Genomic DNA, 19210 nt, shown 5'->3' on the forward strand with positions numbered 1-19210 from the left:
CCACCTCTCTATCTCGTCCTCCTCCTCACCCTGCCTCTGGGTTAACGGATATATATCACTTCACTTCTCTATATTTGGTTCCTAGAAAGCTTGAGTCTCTCAAAACGCTTGTTGCTTGCCCATTTTTCATTTTTACATTTTTCTTTTCATTTTTTTCTTTTTTGGGGCTGTTTTTCACCTGCTAGCCACTGCTTTTTCTTCCCCATGTTCTCTTTTTCCTGAGGTGACCAGCTACAGGTGTGACACCTTAGCCTTTCATTTGAAGTGAGCCAGACAGAGAGGAGGAGGAGAACACGAGGAGAAAGATATCTTCAGCTCAAAACTTTCCTCCAAAATTGTCCCAAATTCAGGTATTAAGTCTTTATTATCTTTTCCGTGTGAGTCTGTACAACATTTATTTCTTCTTGTCATTATTCTGCTCATTACTGAGCCCTGTGCCATTTTTCCTACCGTCCACTTTCACGCCTTTGATTGATTTGCTCCTGCTTCTTTGCTGAGACACAAACATTTCATCACATTTCTTTTATGGTATGGGTTTTCGCTTTGGGCTTATTTATTTATTCATTAAATCTCTGTTGGTGTTTCATTTATCATTTAGTAGCGTGCAACTCTTGCACCACAATCTCTCCAGCTAATATTGCCGTTTTGCACTTTTTCCAGCGCATCTCATTCCCTATAGACATGTACATATTATTCTGGTCCAAACTTTTCTTCAGAAATGGGACTAATTGCTAAAAAAGGCAGGCAGGAAGATGAGGAGAAACCAGGCTCTAATATTGGAGCAGCTGGTGGGGGTGTTGTTGACATGGCAACAGAAGTACAGTTGACATAACGACCAGGGGGTAGGAAGGGAAGGGGGGTAGTCATAGCTGCGAGGGACATGGATATGTATGGGTAGCATGGGCAGGCAGTATATGGGACACAGCGAGTTGCACTAATCGTTTAGCGTCTCTTAAGAGACTCCTGTCTCAGTATGTGAATTAACCTCCCTGTCTCCTTCATTATATCTCTTCTTTCTCTTTCAATCTCTACCTGCCACTTTCCCTGTGCTCCCTCTTTCTCGCGCTGCACTTCCGGCCCATTCATCCCTTCTCGATCTTTCTCATCACGTCACTCTTTCACCGCTCCCTACCCTACATCCCATGTGCCATTAATACAACTTCTGACCCATTACACTTTTCATCCATCGTCCTCCTCCCGCTCCTCCTCCTTGTCCTTGCTTCCTCCTCTCCGCCCTCTCCTCTGTTCTGTTCAAGGTCTTCTGCTCAAAGCAAAGCCTTCGTTACTGACACTCATCATCCAATCCCCCTTACCTTTTCATCTTTTTACCGCATCCTCCAGGCATCATGTCTACCCCAGTCTCCCCGTCCCCCTCGCTCTCCCCACTGACACTGGCCTCCCCTACATCTGCAACCTCCCCCGGTGCCTCCCCTCTGCCCTCGCCTCTCTCCCCTCCGCCCAGGGTGCCCGTGTTTCAGAGGAAGGGAGCGCTCAAACACAAAAGGATTGTCGAGGTGAAAGACCACCAGTTTACAGCACGCTTCTTCAAACAGCCCACCTTCTGCAGTCACTGCACCGACTTCATATGGTAACACACGCATGCACAGACTCACACACAGCTACACAGAAACCACCCCAACTGTTCAAACACCACCTCCTCAGGCGTCCCACCACTCCACGTAGTGCTGACTTTCACTGCTTTTTTTTTTCTCTTTCTTTCACTCTTTCCAGCTGCCTGCTGGAGAAACTGCCCACACTGACCTGCTCTGATCACATAACCTCACCTCCACACTGCCGCCCACATAATCCAGGCATTACTTTAGGAACTCACACACGCCGATGCATTGATATATATACTGAAAACACACACACAAACAAGAACTTAATTAGGATATGAACTTTAGCCTGACTGCATTAAAACAGACAGGCACCAACCGTGAAGTAATTAAATTTTTAGTAATAATTAACTTTCTTTTCTTTAAAAGGGGTACTCTGTTTAGTTTCATAAATCTGAAGGACTTATAAGGGATGGACTGAAGAATCTCCACAATAATAATGCAGGAGTAGAAAACATTTAGTTTGAAATTCAGACTCAGACTTCAAAAGGGTTAACGTTTCAGACTTCTGCTGTCTCCTCCTGAGAGACAAAACACATCATAGGATTGTTTTCACAGACTTAGTAGTATGCTTTTTAATGAGTAAACTAAACCAAGCAGTAAAATTAACAGTAAAAAGCAGTAAAAATTCTAAAACGCAGTCAGTTTGGCACTGATGGAGTTTTACCATGTTTACTATCTGCTGTAATTGCTCCAGATGGTGCTGGACTCTGCATTTGGAGATTTGAGATTAATGTTACAGAAACTCTGACATTCATCTCAGAAACACCTAAATCCCAAACTGGGATTTGGTGTAAGTAAAAATTTAAGGTTTTAAGTATCTAGAAGTACATATTGGTATTTACAGGTGATTTTAATAACTGAAAATATTAGATTACCTTTTAAAAACCCTAATAGTAAAATAACATACCAGTGCTTATCATCATTTATAACATTTATGCGCGTATACATGAATTTAGAATCAGATTTGACTTATTTATGAACAGACGACACCCTGTGAGCGCGACCACTGAAGACGCAGTAGTCTGTGTTTATCGTTGTGAGTGTAAGTGGCTGTGTGTTTGAACATATGGTGGGAGTGTATGTTGGATGCAGGGCGCTGTACGTGCCAGCAGCCTCTGGGTATCTTTCAGGACATTTCTCCAACTGGCTGCTGTCTTGGCAGTGGTAGCAGCTCTTAGATGAGGTTGAAAACTCTCTTATTTTGCACAAGATGTCAGAGCAGACGCTTTCAATCACGGTGTTAGAGGCCCCGGGGAGATTGTTAGATTAATTAAAGACTAAGGCAAGATTGTTCTAATTTGTAAATGTAAATATCTTGTTTATTAAGTCAAGGTCTTAAAGAGGAGTGGGTTGTACCTGGTTTGGCTCCTTTGGGTAATAACTGAACTAAACTGTCTGAAAACATTAAAAAAGTGAAATTGCTTCGTGTCACAGTCCTGTCTTAGCATACTAACAAGGATCATAGTTTTTAAAATATTTGTTATGATACTTAAACCTTTTAACATCTACCAAGCTGCTGGTCACCTGCTTACTGTTAGGGTCAGATGGTATTATCCATATACTAAACAAGTGGATTATTTAAAGAAACATGTGCATATATAGTGTAATTTTGGTCCTGTGTTTGTTTTTTGTTTTTTTATTCTTTTACAAGCTTTTCCACTTGTGTGTGCCAAATGCCCCCCCCCCCCCCCCCCCCCCAAAAAAAAAACAAACAAAACAAAAAAAACAAACAAAAACCCCACATCTATAAATAGACTGGATGCTAACCTAATCCTTATCCTAACCAGAACACCTGGTGGATGTTAGGAGGCTGAGGACAAATCCAACAGCAGCTAATTGTGATTTGGCATAGATGGAGATCAGATTTGCTGGTCATAACTTCACCATCAAGTCTCTCAATAAGCCATAATAGTGAGCCACATCAGAATGGTCTGAAATTAAAGCATCCATATTGTCAAGGTAGAGACAAGTTTCCAGTGTGTCACAGAGCTAACACCAAGACACACAATTTCATGCTCACATTAGCATCTGGAGCCAAATTAGAATCACCGGTTAACCTAACATGCATGTCTTTGGGCTGTGGGAGGAAGCCAGCAAACTTGGAAAGAATCCACACAGGCACATGCATCCTCACAGAAAGGCCCCAGCCAGCCATCGGGTTCAATCTCGGGCACTTCTTGCTGTGAGATAACAGTGCTAACCACTGCACCGCTGTGCCACCAACTGCAGCATCCATCCATCTAGTTATCCAATAAGGGATTGCAGTTGGGCTGGAGCCTATCCAAGCTGTCATAGGGCGGGAGTTGGGGGGGTACACGCTGGACAGCTCGCCAATCTATTGCCGGGCTCACACAGAGAGGCAGACAACCATTCACGCTCACAGTCACACCTATGGCCAATTTAGAATTACCAGTTAACACCTAACAAGCATGTCTTTGGACTGTGCCAGAGTACCCGAAGGGAACCCATGCGAGTACAGGGAGAACATGCAAACTCCACCCAGAAAGGCCCCAGCCGGCTGATGGATTCGAATCCAGGACCTGCTCGCTGTGAGGGGACAGTGCTAATTACCGTCAGAGAGAGTGTCATAGATTCTCTATCTGCAGCAGCAAAATGGAATTTAGCCATAATTCATTTGTTTGTGTGTTTGTTCTATTGTCACATGTCAAAGTGTGTATTTTGATAAAGAGCTTTCTCAAAAAAAAAAGCTCCAAGAGGGGTTAGTCTGATGTTTTTATAGAAGCATTTTATTCAATTGCATGTGTTTGGTAGATTTTTTTCACATCATTAATTCAAAATGCAGTTATCCCCTACATTAAATTCTCTGTGATATCTGGCCAGAAAGCAGCTCTGTGAATCCTCACCATATCTGGTTCTCTAATGCTCTCTGCTGGTCAAAAAGCAGAACTGGTCGGATACATTTGGTGCTGCAGACACGGACTTCTGTTGAGTGCCGATCAAGGATCAGATTACCCTCAGCAACCCTTTCTTTAATTATTACTCAGCCAGATGGTGAACTGATTGTAGATCAGTGATTATGGTCAGTTTCCTATGAACCCCTGAGCCTCTCCGGTATGACTGTAGAGGAGCTGTCGAGGTCTCTCGTTTGCCTGCCTTTCTAAGCCTTCTAATCAAAACTCGATCCACAACAGGCAAGCTGCTGAGTGGACTGTTTAGTCAATCAATGACTTAATTATTCAATTAAAGCTTTAAGGAGACCATGGAAGCTAGCCAACATTGCAGAAGCATTGTATTGGTGTGTGTGCGTGTAAGTGTTTGACCTGGTCAGCGGTGAGGCTTTGAAAGGAAAAGCACTCAAACTTCACACATAATGACTTAGTGTATCAAGTTGTTGGTGTTTTTTGTCTTTTTATGAGACAGTTTGTTCTCCACTAGAGTCTGCATTCCTGTCTTTATACAGTGCAGAGTAACGCAATAGCAATATCTCATTCTCCAAAGCTAAATATTTCACCTTAAGGAGGACTGCAGAAAATTGTTTTTGTATCTTAATCCATGTGTCTTTTTCATGCAGGGGCATTGGGAAACAGGGATTCCAATGTCAAGGTAGAGATAAACCTAGCATTATTGCCTTTCCTTGCAGCGTTTAATCTTCTCTGATGTATTTTTTGTCCTGCAAAACAGATTCATTCTGAGATGTTTGTTTTCTCTAGTTTGCAGTTTCGTGGTCCACAAAAGATGTCACGAGTTTGTGACCTTCACGTGCCCCGGCTCTGTGACCGCCCCCAGACCAGATGTGAGCAGACGTATCTTTTCCCTTCTTATTTTCGTTTTTTGTGGAGATTTGCATCGTCATCATCATTTTTCAACATCCTTTGATGACAGTAGCATGTGTGCGTGAGTCAGCCATCAGTCCATGCATCTTTCGCATCACGCAGCCTGTTCCCATCCATGACGTCTGCACTCATGTCATGCAATCCTACAAGGCATCTGAAATGCTGGGAGTGGGAGATAGGGTGTGGGGGAGACACAGGTGGAGGGCAGGATGGACTGATAAGAGTGAGAATTAGAGGGGGGAGAAAGAGAGCAAGAGCCACAGACTGCTCAGTCTTCTTCTGTGTGGCATTTTGAGGATTTCAGGGAGATTTGTCTTTCACTCACATTTTTTTTCTACCAGCTAAATAAACTGCCTGAGAATTGAGGTCAATGAGAAAATGTGTGTAACTGTGTGTGTGTGTGTGTGTGCATGTGTGAGAGATCGAAAATGGATGAGACAGTGAAAGAACACACAGAGGGAAAGAGAAGAAACAGGGTGACAGTGTTTTTAAATAGCGACTCAGTGCGACAAGGGAGGGAAAACAGTTTGGGAGAAGGTGGTGTATGAAGCGTGGCGGTGGGGTGGTCTGATGAGCTGAAGAGAGATAAAAATGATTCATCCCTCTGTGCACAGTATATACACGCTCACATACACGCAGCCTTGCAGACACACTGTGTGTCCTCTCCGAGTGGAGAGATCTAATTGGCTTGTCCACGAATGCCCCACTCATCTTCTCTCCGCTAATCACACTCTGCACGTGTGTGTGTGTGTGTGTGTGTGTGTGTGTGTGTGTGTGTGTGTGTGTGTGTGTGTGTGTGTGTGTGTTCACAGCCTCTTCCATGGTCATCGTATGTATGTGTGTATCTCAGTGCAGATTGTTTTTCTGTTTTATTTCAGGACCTGAAGAGTCGACACACATTTAAGATCCACACGTACTCCAGCCCTACATTTTGTGACCACTGTGGCTCGTTGCTGTATGGCCTCATACACCAGGGCATGAAATGTACCAGTGAGTTTCACTCCACTCTATGAGATACATAAATCTACGTGCTTCGAGCCTTTATTAGCTATTATGCTCAGATGAATATCACTCCACATATGCACATTGCTGAAACTCACATCTGGAGAAGACTTCCAGCTATTATTATCATCAATCTTTTTTTCTTTTCTTTTTTTTTGGCTAAGATAAAGGAATAGTTAGTCACTTTGGAAAAAGTGCTTGTTCACTTTCTTGCTGAGAATTAGATGAAGAGTTTGGAAACTAGTGGAGACTCCAGGAGGCTGCTATACCCCGTGAAGAAAGTCTGGCACATACCAACCAATAATTTCAGAACTTGGCATTTCTGAACTTGCTCACATAAATGTTCTTGTTTTTTGAAAGAGCTATGCTAGTGAGACCCACAACCACTATTCCTCATCTCATCTTTTTAATTATTATGCTTAATAAAGCTAGCATGCTAGTGGATTTAGACTGATTACAGCTAATTACTCCACACGTATCCAGCGCATGTCTGTGTTCACACTTTGTCTTTTGTGCATCTTTTTGTGGTGAGGTTGTGACATGAACGTCCATCGGCGATGCGAGACCAGCGTCCCCAGTCTGTGTGGCCAGGATCACACAGAGAAGAGAGGGAGAATCCATCTGACCATCAGAGGAGAAAAGGAGGACGTCTATGTCACAGGTGGGAGGACCCACTGGATTCAACCAATTTAAACAAAAAGCAGGCTTCTGCAGGAAATGTAAGGTTTCTCTTCTTTCCTTTTATTGTTTCACTGCTGTTTCAGTGCGGGAGGCTCGTAACTTGATGCCCATGGACCCAAATGGCTTGTCAGACCCGTATGTTAAACTGAAATTGATTCCAGACCCAAAGAGCCACAGCAAACAGAAGACTAAGACCATCCGCTCAACACTCAATCCCGTCTGGAATGAGAGCTTCACCTTGTGAGTCCTTGCAAACTTTAGGGTGGAAAATTTACAGGGTTCTGCCACAAAAGTTGCTATATGTAAAATCGTTAACCTTTACTTTCTTATAGGTGCATCTTTGATATCCAGGTGAAGTAAGACATTTCAGCAAAGGTCACACTGAAAAGGGATGATTTCGTGCTATGCTTTGTGTTTCATCATGTATCAAATTGTCACAAGTGTGTGTTTGACTCCTCAGCTCCGTGCGTGGTCACCAGTGGGACAGGCGTCTGTCTGTGGAGGTATGGGACTGGGACCGGACGTCTAGGAATGATTTCATGGGAGCGCTGTCGTTTGGCGTGAGTGAGATCTTCAGGCGTCCAATCAGTGGTTGGTTCAAACTGCTGGCCCAAGATGAGGGAGAGTACTACAACATTCCTGTGCCAGACCCGGACCTGCAGGTAGGCAGCAGGCTGCTTTATATGGACATAAAGCCATCAGATGGGCTCAAAGTGAACAAAAAGCAAGTGACGGGATATTTATACCTGTATTCACCAGGAAGTGGAGCAACCCTTTATTTTGTGCCATGCCTTTGACCATTCATCCTTAGACCTTGGCATAGCTTTTATCAGCTTATAATTACCTACATCTAACAAACAGCAGCTGCCACAGCTCATACTGGGTCAGCGTCTGTCCTGCTGAACTATCCCGTTTCCTACAGTTCTATCTAAGGAAGAAAAAAAAACTTGGAAGATTAATGCCGGTGTTATTGCTAAATAATTAGATAATAAATTATACTGAGTGCCCTTTCTTCTCTGTTGCACTCTGCATCCACCAGGGTGCAGAATTGTGCTGCCTGACTGCAGTCCAAAACTGGGGGGTAGGAGGGAGTTTGGTTTGTCTTGGGTTCCTGTTTTATGGATCTGTGTGTGTGTGTCATTTATCTCTCGAACATCCCATTTTGTTTCTCCAGGAGCCTCAGCCAGATGCTACTACACCTTCTTTGCCTCAAGCGATGCCTTCCCCGCTGTCTGAACCATTTCCCGTGGCCCTGTCCCCGACTCTCGTCCCCTCCTGTCCCCCTGTCCACACTCCGGGCCCTGGCAAAGTTAAAATGGGCATCCATGATTTCAACTTCCTCATGGTTCTTGGAAAAGGCAGCTTTGGCAAGGTAAACGAAATGCCATCTTTTCTTTTGTACACACAATCATCACCTCTTATCCAGTAACTGTGAATGATATCAAAGAGGCCATTCATGCTGGAAACAACAAAGATTATTCCTGGATTTAAATCCTTTCTACTATCGATGGACTTGACCTTCAAGTGGCATTTCATGCAGCAGCTCCCAGGCACAGGAAAACAGAATTTCTTTGAAAATAATAATAAATTACCCTTTCTTACGAACATACTCACTGTCTCTACTTCTGCTGCCAAATGATTCATTTAACCCTTTGCTTCTTTTGTGTTGTCAGCAGTCGTGAGCTTCCCACATGCCACACAGGCAGTCATCCTGGAGGTGTTCATTTCAAGGGAGCCTTTGCTCTCCATTTTCTCTTTAATTCCCCAGTAGATGAGACATAATGAAGAGAGAGGAGTTTTGAGTCCTTCTTCCTCTTCTGAAATCCCCCTGTGCTGTTTCATAACTGTCAGAGGAGAGTCTACAGAGTACAGGAGAAATAGACTCGACTTACGTAAGATGTGAGGAGAAAGAGAAAAAAAAACGACCCAAGAAAGGAGAGAGGAGAGACAGACCCCGGGGCTGCTGAGTGAGGGAAAGTGAGAAGGAGACAGACAGAGATAGAGGGAAGAGAGAAGGATTACTGTGCTGCAGAAAGTGACAAAATGACCAAAAAGGAAATGGGATAACAAGAGCGGCAAATAGAAAAAGTACATGCTACTAAGATTTGTAATATTCTGCAGGGTGATGAGTCCTATTTTGGTTTAAAACCACGAGGCAGAGCAGGAGACACGATCACAGATGGTAGGATTTCTCCTGCTGACTGGCAGTTCGTCAATAGCCCTGCACACACACACACACAGGGAGTCATCTTAGCGTAGTCGCACTGTTTTATATATTTTTTTAAAAAACGGTGTAATTTTCAGTGCTATTCACCTCCATTTGAAAGTAAAACGAGATCCTTAATTTCCACTCGCCTCTATTACAGCTCAGCACTGAGGGCTGATCATTTCTAACAGTGTTGTTGTCAGCATTTTCCATATTTATTGACCATATTTATCTCAGTGAAACCTGGATCACGTGGCACTCATTGTGGAAAATTATAGCATCATTAGCACTCAGAGCTACCCACGAGCAGCCAGTTTAATAGGAGTGAGAAAATGTGTTTTTAATGTCTGATTAAAACACGGGAGCAAGCTTTTCGGGCTTTCCCTGTCCACTCGAGACATTAATGTCTTGAAACCCTCAGGCCTGTTTCAACTTTAATTAAACTTTACATTGAGTTATTTCATCATACATGTACATTACCAAACTTGCTGTTATCCATTCTGAAGTTATAACTTTTTCTTTTCCTCTTGCACTATATATGCCTTTTATTCATTTTACACGGGCGCTGGAACACTGGAGCGCACTGGTTTATTTAGACAGTGGAACTAGTTTTCTCCTGCGACCAGTGCACCTCATCACTGCTAACACAATAACCTAAAAAACACTCAGACCTGACTGCAGTACAGCACATCACATGCATGGCTGTCTTTGGAGCGAGAAGAGTTGCATTGGGGATTTTTTTTAAGACTGAGAGCACTTTTCTGTCAAAGCTATAATCATTTTTTTAAAGCTGCTCCTGGTTTGCTGCTGTTGTGTTATCCGTTCAGAAATGTTCAAAGGTGACTTTGGAATTTTGGGGAAATTGTGTTTTCTCGACTCTCTAACATTTCAACCCGAAAGCCAGTCCTGTGTTTTCTGTAAACATTTTGTTTATTTATGGGTTTTGAAGACATACGGTAGCTGCTTTACAGACTTTTGGGATTCACGCTTGTCTCCTTGTTGCTTCAGAAACTTTCTCTTCTCTTCCCGCTCCTGCACAGGTGCTGCTGGCAGAGGAGCGAGGCAGCGAGCGTCTGTTTGCCATAAAAGTGCTGAAGAAAGACGTTCTCTTCCAGGACGAGGACACGGAGAGTGCTCTAGTAGAGAGGAGGGTTCTGGCGCTCCCTTCTCGTCCTCACTTCCTCACGTCCCTCTACTGCGCCTTCCAGACTGAGGTGTGTGGGTATCTGGGTTCCCAAATGAACTGTCTAAATTTCATTAAATTGGCCATAAAGCTGCCTGACATTTTGGCTGCATCGTCCTCCCAGGAGTTGTTTCGGTCCAGGTTGGGCGAATTCCGATTAATAAATGAAATAATTAGCTTGCTTTCTTTAACAAGGTCCTCGGTCCTGAAGGAGGTGTTTTAACAGATTGCTTTTTAATTTGGACAAGAGGTGCTTATGCATGAGGAGCTTGCGCATATGTGTGTGTGTTTTTGCTTCTGCAGGACCGACTGTATTACGTGATGGAATATGTCAACGGAGGAGACCTGATGTTTCACATTCAGATAGTTGGGAAGTTCAAAGAGCCTCACGCAGCGTATGTAGTCAAAAAGCTCCTTTAATCACCGTCCTTATCTACACAAAGTCTCATTTCCTGCCTTTTTATTCTGTGCTCTCTTACATACACACTCGTCTCTTAGCTTTGTTCATTATACCTGGTGACTCATAAAAAGTCATCAACTCAAGTGCCAGCCCTTTTCTCTTCCCCGACTTTCTCCTCCCACTAATCTTATCGTATCATCTACATTTTCCCTCCCCCTGGCTGTTCTTCTAATCAATAATCTTTGATCAATCATCTAAAACTAATTTTTGCCCTGTTGCTCATTTCCATCTCTCTTTCTTCATTTTCCTGCCTTTCATCTCTTTGGTTGCTTCTCCCTTTCATCACCCTCTCCAGCGCCATTCCCTCTCTCCTAACCTCTTGTCATCATCCTCTTTTGAATTAGCTGATTCTCTGTCCCTCCTTCTCCTCCTCCTCTCTCCCTCCAGGTTTTATGCGGCAGAGATAGCGGTCGGCCTCTTCTTCCTCCACAGCAAAGGCATCATCTACAGGTAAAGAAGTGGGCTGCTTCATACCGTGGCCTGGTTTGCCCGTGTTCACTTCAGTCTGCGTTCGGCACAGACATGACACAGATTTATCATGTCTCTTGTAGCTAATGACTGTTATAAAGATGGTATCTATCAAAATGATTCATACCTGTGTGGCGTTTCTCCCCTCTCAGGGATCTAAAGCTGGATAATGTGCTGCTCGACAGCGAGGGCCACATAAAGATAGCAGACTTTGGGATGTGCAGGGAGGGCATGTTCGAGGGCGACACCACACGTACCTTCTGCGGCACTCCTGACTACATCGCCCCTGAGGTACCGTGACCGCTGCCCTCACGCTATGGTCCACAGTCACTCCTGATATTTCCCTCATTTGTTCCTTATTTTCCCTCATTTTCCCTCATTTCACCCCTCTTAGTTTGCTTGACCTGTTCTGCATCGCCGCGAGACGCCGAGTTGCTTCGCTGCAGCTCCCCCTCGTCTCTTCTGTCCTCTCTGACCTTGTCAGCAGTTTGTGAATAATTAACTTTGCATGATTCAGTTAGCAGTGGTGTGTGATTGTACTATGAGAGTGTTGCATAGAAGTCACTACTGTCCTTCAGAGACATTGTTTTACGAGCATAGCGCCGCTTTCTCACAGCCGCTGACAGGTTTAACTTGTATGCAAAGTCTTTATTTAAAAATAGTTAAACAAACCACTACAATGGATAGCTTGCCCTTGCTCATACCCGTACATATATTTCCAGAAAATGTAGTGAGGTTTATTTCATGTTATTATGGGATTTCAGCAGTCTCCATTTGTAAAATTAAGTAGGTTTTTATTCAAAGTTATGGTTAATGAGTTGAAGGAGGCAAACAAAGAAGTGTTTGTGTTGAGCTGCGGTGGAGCCCTTAAAAAATGATTCTTTGCCCTCATAAACATGAAAAATGAAAGGTTAGTCAAGTAATGAATAATTAAGGAAAATATCCTTGGTATAAAATAAGCGCATACCAATAAAATACATTTCTTTTGACCAGATTCCATTAAAGTTAATGTTCCACATTGTACCTATGTAATAATATTACTTGGATAATTTACATGTAATCACATTACTTCAAGTCAGCAGTTTATTTTTCTGAATGATAGGAAAAGGGTGGCAAAAAGCTCACAGCCTTGCTCGGCTATTATCTGTATTTTTTTTTTAAAGTAGAAAAATCTGTTTCATCGGTCAGTATAAATTTGTAACAAAGAAATCCTGTTTCAGTTTTCATGTGCGCCACTGTCTGTGGTTGAAGACAGAGCTGAAACTGTGTGAACATAATGAGATGAAGCACCAAAAGACTAAAAGGGATGTCACTAATGTCAGTGCAAATATCAGCCGCAGTGAAATAATGAAAAAGTGAAGGTGGTTTTGCTTGACATTCTTTTGATATGCAAACCATAACTGTCTGCCTGTATAATGTTTACCTTACAAATTGTTGGAAATGCGTATGTGCGCCTTACCGTGTGAAGTGATCTTAAACAATTTACTTCAGAGAAGGCGTGAAGGCGCATCTCGGTCGGTGGACTCGTAGCTGAGTGATACAGGGGCGGGAGAGAAAGCGGGGAAGCGACTGTTGTGTGCGTCTTTGATATTGTAAACCTTGCTGTGGAACCCCTGGGTATTGACTCTCTTATGTAAACATCCATTGATTCTCCTGTGTCTGCCATTTTGGAAGAGTTGCAATATATTTCCCCAGAGGCTGGGGATTGTTCCCTCGTGCCCCTCTGCACAGCACACCACCACCTCCCCCTCCTGGCACCCACACACACACACACACACGTATCGGGGAAACAAACAAACAAACACACAAGCTTGTGAACACAAGTGCAAATCCAAATCCGTGTGTTGATTATTTCTGAGCTCATTCACACATGAACCCTCCCTTACGCCGCACTTTATCCTTTCGCTTCTCTCTGTTTTTCACCCCTGCTGTTTCTTGTAGCTGCATATCATCAGCCAGCTGCCTCTCTCTTCCTATCGCTGCACTGCCATTCTTCTCATGCATTCTCCATCCTTTTTCCCCCCCAGATTGTGGCCTATCAGCCCTATAATAAAGCAGTGGACTGGTGGTCTTATGGAGTGCTGCTGTATGAAATGCTGGCAGGACAGGTAACACTCAGCTTAATCCTAACAATAGCGTGCACAGACACTTTAAGCCCCCAGTACTCGTCCTTTGTAATCACTTCAAAAGACTTTCAAAGAACTTTAATTTCATTATATTCGTTATCAATTTGCCCACAGGTCTGTGCTTAAACTCTTCCACTCTCTCCCTCACTCTCTTTTCCTTTAAGCCGCCATTTGATGGCATTGACGAGGAGGAGCTGTTTCAGTCCATCATGGAGCAGAGTGTCTCATACCCAAAAAGTCTCTCTCGGGAGGCTGTAGCTATCTGCAAGGGAGTGAGTTCAATCCTCGTTTCTCATATTAACTTTTAACACACGGGCAATTAAGATAAAAGTTCATGTACTGTAAATCAGGAAATGAAATAACTCTTTACTCGTGAAAGATTGTATTCGGTCGCCTAAAGGAATAGTTCAGCATTTTAGGAACTATGTTAATTTGCTTTTTTACAAAGAGCTGGACCGACACCACTTTTACAACTGTCTGTTAGATATCAGGCTGGAGGCAACCAACTTTACTCTTCAGCGCAAAACTTTTTATCCATGTTTTGGGCAGTTGAGTTTCATTACTCACAAATAGTGAGTAATAACTGTTTTGGTTTTTTTCCGGTTGTTTATGGATAGCTAAGTGGCTGCTGGCTGTAGCTTCATAATTGGTGTACAGATAGCAGAATATTAATGATCTTCATCTCTCTGCAAGAAGCAAACAAGCATAATTCCCAAAAAATGTCAAGGTTTTTCAAAGTGATAGCGCAATAAAAATCCATTCGTTGGCAAGACAACAAAGGAATTGGATTACAGTACGTGATTCCAAAATAAAGCAAAGCTTATCATGCACACCGACTGCTCTAACCGAGGCAGATCATAAACAGAAGTCATTTATCGTATCACATTATTATCCCAGCCTAGTCGCTTTTTCTCACATTTCTCCCCTCATTTCCTCCTCTCTTGACTCAGCTCCTGACAAAGCACCCAGCCAAGCGCCTGGGTGGAGGAGAAGATGCAGAGAGGGAGATCAGGGAGCATCCATTCTTCCGCTGGATTGACTGGGACCGTCTGGAGAGACTGGAAATCCCGCCACCTTTCAAACCCAGAACTGTCAGTTCAGTTAAACAGATAAACCACATGTTCCTTCTTTCTTCCTCCTCCTCCTCTCTTTCTTCTCTTTTCTGCCTCTCTGAGGACACTTTTAGGGAATTGGAGCTGTCACTTTCTTCCATCTGTCTCCTTTTTCTCTGACACCCACATTGTCCCTCGTTTCCCTGCATGTTTCCTCCACATTTGCCTTGGCCTTTTCATTCCCTCTTCCTCTCTCTGTCTCTCCCTCTCTCCCCTTCGCACCCCCTCTATTTCCTCTCATTTATCACCTCTTTGGGTTCTTAGATAGGCTTTAAGAGCTCAGGAACAGACAGTTCAGTCATAACAGACAAGACCTTCTGACCTTGGGGTCTTGCCTACTCCTCCCATATGCAAATGTATGTCATCATTAGCCTGCCACTTGCCAAAGTGCCGGCGCGCTGGCCGTTTGTGAGGTGTGCCTTGAGTGAGCCGAGTATGCTCAGGGGTTAGAGGCCAGGCCCATTAGCCAAATGAGATTCATATCATTCGGCAGAACGGCTGTCATATGCTGTTAGGCAGCTGGGGAGGATATGTGATCAGCTTTCTTCCTGTGTGCTTCTGTAGTGAGATAAAAGGAGGTCTCAGTGAGGAAAAAACATGGGGGTGGATTCTTTTTATAGTTTAGCATTTTTAATAAACTATTTTTGTTCCGGGGGGAGGGATTTTGTAAAGTTTATTGTGGATGCAATATCATGCATGCATGAAGATGTGCCCTAATCTCAGTCTTGTGTGTACATGCCTTCTCTTCTTCTTCATCGCCAGGGTGGGAAAAAAGGTGAGAACTTTGACAAGTTCTTCACAGCTGCTCAAACGGCGCTCACCCCCTCGGACCCGGATATACTCGCAGCCATGAACCAGGAAGACTTCGAAGGCTTCTCCTTCATCAACCCAGACTTTGCTCCGTCACCGCTCACCGCTGTTTGAAAACGGCTCCCAAATCTGCTCCAGCCGCCGTTCCAAGTCTAGCCAGATGATCCTGTTATCCTTCCGATTGTAGTTTTATAGCAGAGAATTTGAACTTGAGAGCTAGCAGCGAGTATTACACCTCTCATAACCAAATTCAGACGTTTACATGAAAATGCCAAGACACCTCGATTTTCGGGCACTCTCTTTGATGCATGTCTATTAACTCACTCATCACAGAATGTGTATCAACACTGCAAACATAGTCAGTACTATGGACTGCCATCTTAGACTTTTTTTTATAAGACTTAACTTGATCTAAAGGTACTGTAGTATGAACATGAGAAAAATAATCTCTATGCATGCAGATAGTTTTTATAGCGCTAGACTATCCAAGGCAGATACTTTACTTTCCTTTCCTTTAAGTAAAGTAGTCATATGTTGTGCACACGTGTAATTTACCAGTTATATTTCACCAGTCAGGGTTTCACTCATGCAGCTACAATGACCACACAGTATGTAAAAGCAGGACATCTCACCATTTTGATGCCAATTCCACCTTAGCATTGTGTAATGTCCATTGCAAGTACTCAGCATCAACAGCACTTAAATGTTTCTTTCTGACTACCTACAGTATCTCACTCTGGGGTTTTTTTTGTGCTCTCTATTTTGGATAAATGACATGTTGACTATGAAGGAAATTGAGCGGGGAGTCATTTTTAGGTATTTATTTATTTTATAAGAGTGGAAGCGCTTAGTCAGACTCCTCTGACCTGGCTCGACCTCAAGGTTTAACGTCACACCAGTGACTTCAGATGACCCACTGAGATGTTTAAACAATGCAGTTAGCACAATGTGACAGTTAGGGTGGACCACAGCTCTGCTCCACCCACCCAGGCTCACACTGTGTGGTGTGTAATGTCACTGGAAAGGAGTCCTCATTTGACATTCACAGTTTCTCTGCATTATTATTATTATTTTTTATTCTTGAGCACGCTTTGGAATATGGCCTATCTGCATTGCAACTACAAATATCCTATTACTCCAAGTAAACATTACAGTTTTATCAATAAAAGCCTCTTTTTAATGTCTTTCCCAGACAAGAGGCTTGTTAGCTTGCGCAGGTACATATACTTATCATTTTAATGGTGTATGCCGTAAAGCTTTTTGCTGCGTAATGACGTGCTCACAGTATTGATTAGGAGTAATTAAAAGTGAGGCTCACTGGGACTGTTCAATACATGGAAAAATAACAGCAGTGCTGTCATTAAGCCCTATCTGAGCAGAGCAGGTGGCTGCAAACTTGCTGTGCAAAAATCTCATCCCCGTGCTCTTATCTAATGAACCAGCTGGTCATTTTACACATAAATATGGTTTATTTCTTTTTTTCATGTACAGTTTTGCTTTACATCTGTTTGCCTGTTATTTTAGATCCGGTTGAGCTGAAGTCAGATGTCAGTGCACACAATCCCTCAGTACGATAATTACAATAGATGATGATCAATAGTGCAATAGATCATTGATAGATCATGTATCTGATAGGTTTTGTTTTTATGTGCTGGAAAAAGAAAATAAAGTTGATGGGAAAAAATGATGAAACAGCACCAGTGAAGTGTCTCTTTCTGTGATGGCGTGCGAAGCTGCTGACAAACAAACACGCACGGCCTCTCGCTTTGTCTTCACCACGAGCCTGCCTCCCTGTCACGCTCCCTCCACCCCCCTCCTCCCCGCACTTTCACACATACTCACGCTCAAAAGTGCAATCCCTGGCATGTGAACACACTCACGCACGGCAAAGATGCTGACCCCTCTGTTCAGTGGGCTACTGTAGCTGTTGAACCAGCAAAAACACCTCTCAGGCATCTCCCTCCATGCCCTCCTCCTCTGAAGCAGCCCCCACCCCCCGGCCCCTCCAACATCACCATGATGGGACTAATATCCCTGTGGAGATCTGAGTTATAACAAGTTGACCTTCACATTAAAATCTCATCAACTTCCCATCTCCCTGTCTACTTCCCTCCCTTCTCTATCTGCCCTTCATCTCTTTTCCCCTCTGTTTGTCTTTTCTGTCAGTTCTGCACTGTAAATGCTTTACTGCATTGTTTTACATCATTCTTCATAAATCACCTGTACAAATTTATTGTGTTGCTTGTATCTCTTTGAAATACTCCTGTTGCTGGCTGTTGATATGTGTAGCTTGTTTTCTCCCGGCCTCTACATCAGTATTATGATCTGATTTACACTTATACAGTATTTTCTATGCTAATGGTGTTCAGGCAGTGGACTTGTAGGAGTATAATTTTGAGTGGACTATATCATATAAAAGCATATTTTAATGAAAAAAAACTTCTTGATCTTTGTGTTGATTTATTTCTTTATTTTAAAAAAGCCATACTTCATACTGGCTTACGTTACAGCGACTTTAATCTGAATATACCTGAGGTAGATATGTTTGTAATGACAGATAAACCTTTTAAATAGTCTGGGATATGTTTCTAATCTGCAGTGCAGACCTGAAGAGTGTAAAACAGAAAATAAAGCACGTAATGACACTTTTCCTCATCAGCCTGTTTCTTTTACATCTAAAGGTGATTCTTAACTTCCATCACAATCTTTTCTCCAGCACTGACAGCATCAGCCTTGGTGTAACTGAACCACCAGCGCTCAGTGGTTGGAGTTGTATGTGCAGTCCATCATTCACTGTCACTCTGACACGATATCATCCCCCTCCTTCGCCACTGCCTCCTCTGCTTCTATCTCTATCCTTCGTCGCTCCTATCGCGCCTCAGTCTCTTATTCTCGCCCCCCTTAATCTCTCACTCTCGTTCTCGCTCGTGCCCTGAGGTCAGAGTGTGCTGTAGACTATTGATATCGTTGCTAAAAATATAGGAATCCTCCACCAGCCAGCTAAAAATAGAGTAAGGGACACAGACCACAGGAGACAAAGAAGGAGGGGACAGGAGGAGAAAGTGAAGGAGAGGTTACTACACGTTTTTCTGATATTCATCAGTACTGTGGGGTTGAATGAAAGTCCTTATTCAGTCATTAGTTATCTACTGTGCGATACTGAGGGTACGTAATCTATTGTTTGTGTTTATTTTCAAAACGCCACACAGCAAATGTCTGAAATTTTGAGTTTTTCACCCTTTCCATTCCTAAAGATACTCACTACCGAGTCCTCAACTTTTTTCATTCAGCTTCTCTTGGCTGGAAAACTTTATCTTTATTATATAGTTATATATAATATTGTATATTACTGTTCATTATGTGAGGAAATTATTGCAAAGTTTACCACATGGATGTTATTTATTCCCTTAAAATCATTTTAAAAGATGTGACATCAAGTAACTTATACAAACTGTATGCTTATGGCAGCTTCTGTGAAGGTTGCTGGGACAGTTTCAAAGAGTTTTACAGAGTGAGGCAGTACAAAAGCAAGTATTAAAAAAAAGCCTATATTATTTTCTTTAAATGTGACAACACACCCAGAAAAATTGATGTTAAAAAGGATGAGTGAGTATTACTATACAACAGTTTATACAGTGAAGTGCGATATTGCGGTTTGACATCACTCCACTCCACCTCTCTCTCTCACACACACATACTCACATATACTCTCTCTCTTTCTCTCTCACTCTCTCTCCCTTCGACACTTT

At 43.0% G+C, this 19210-nt stretch overlaps 1 protein-coding gene across 5 annotated transcripts; it reads left to right on the plus strand.

Annotated features, from left to right (window-relative positions):
• The first annotated feature begins 1346 nt into the window (after positions 1–1346).
• Positions 1347–17859, plus strand: prkcg (protein kinase C, gamma). 5 transcript variants are annotated; one of them, XM_063485445.1, is made up of 16 exons: positions 1347–1588; positions 5152–5183; positions 5291–5373; positions 6292–6403; positions 6948–7076; positions 7180–7336; positions 7557–7858; positions 8407–8468; positions 10343–10516; positions 10789–10880; positions 11333–11395; positions 11566–11704; positions 13441–13521; positions 13704–13811; positions 14490–14630; positions 15414–17859. In XM_063485445.1, exons 1-16 carry the CDS (start codon positions 1347–1349, stop codon positions 15573–15575), a joined length of 2079 nt encoding a protein of 692 aa, XP_063341515.1. In that variant the 3' UTR covers positions 15576–17859. The 5 variants fall into 5 exon arrangements, with proteins under 5 accessions (XP_063341515.1, XP_063341516.1, XP_063341514.1 ...); XM_063485446.1 differs by having other exon boundaries at positions 7557–7838; positions 8390–8468; XM_063485444.1 differs by having other exon boundaries at positions 7557–7832; positions 8360–8468.
• The last annotated feature ends 1351 nt before the right edge of the window (positions 17860–19210 follow it).

This window comes from Pelmatolapia mariae, linkage group LG10_11 (assembly GCF_036321145.2).
Source record: "Pelmatolapia mariae isolate MD_Pm_ZW linkage group LG10_11, Pm_UMD_F_2, whole genome shotgun sequence".
In the NCBI taxonomy this organism is placed as follows: Eukaryota; Metazoa; Chordata; class Actinopteri; order Cichliformes; family Cichlidae; genus Pelmatolapia; species Pelmatolapia mariae.

Bases quoted from the DNA above. Each gene is read 5' to 3' on its own strand.
- prkcg (XM_063485443.1), top strand. From the start codon at position 1,347: ATGTCTACCCCAGTCTCCCCGTCCCCCTCGCTCTCCCCACTGACACTG. The intron at 1,589-5,151 runs GTAACACACGCA...TTTTTCATGCAG, and splicing joins CACTGCACCGACTTCATATG to GGGCATTGGGAAACAGGGAT. The intron at 5,374-6,291 runs GTGAGCAGACGT...GTTTTATTTCAG, and splicing joins TGACCGCCCCCAGACCAGAT to GACCTGAAGAGTCGACACAC.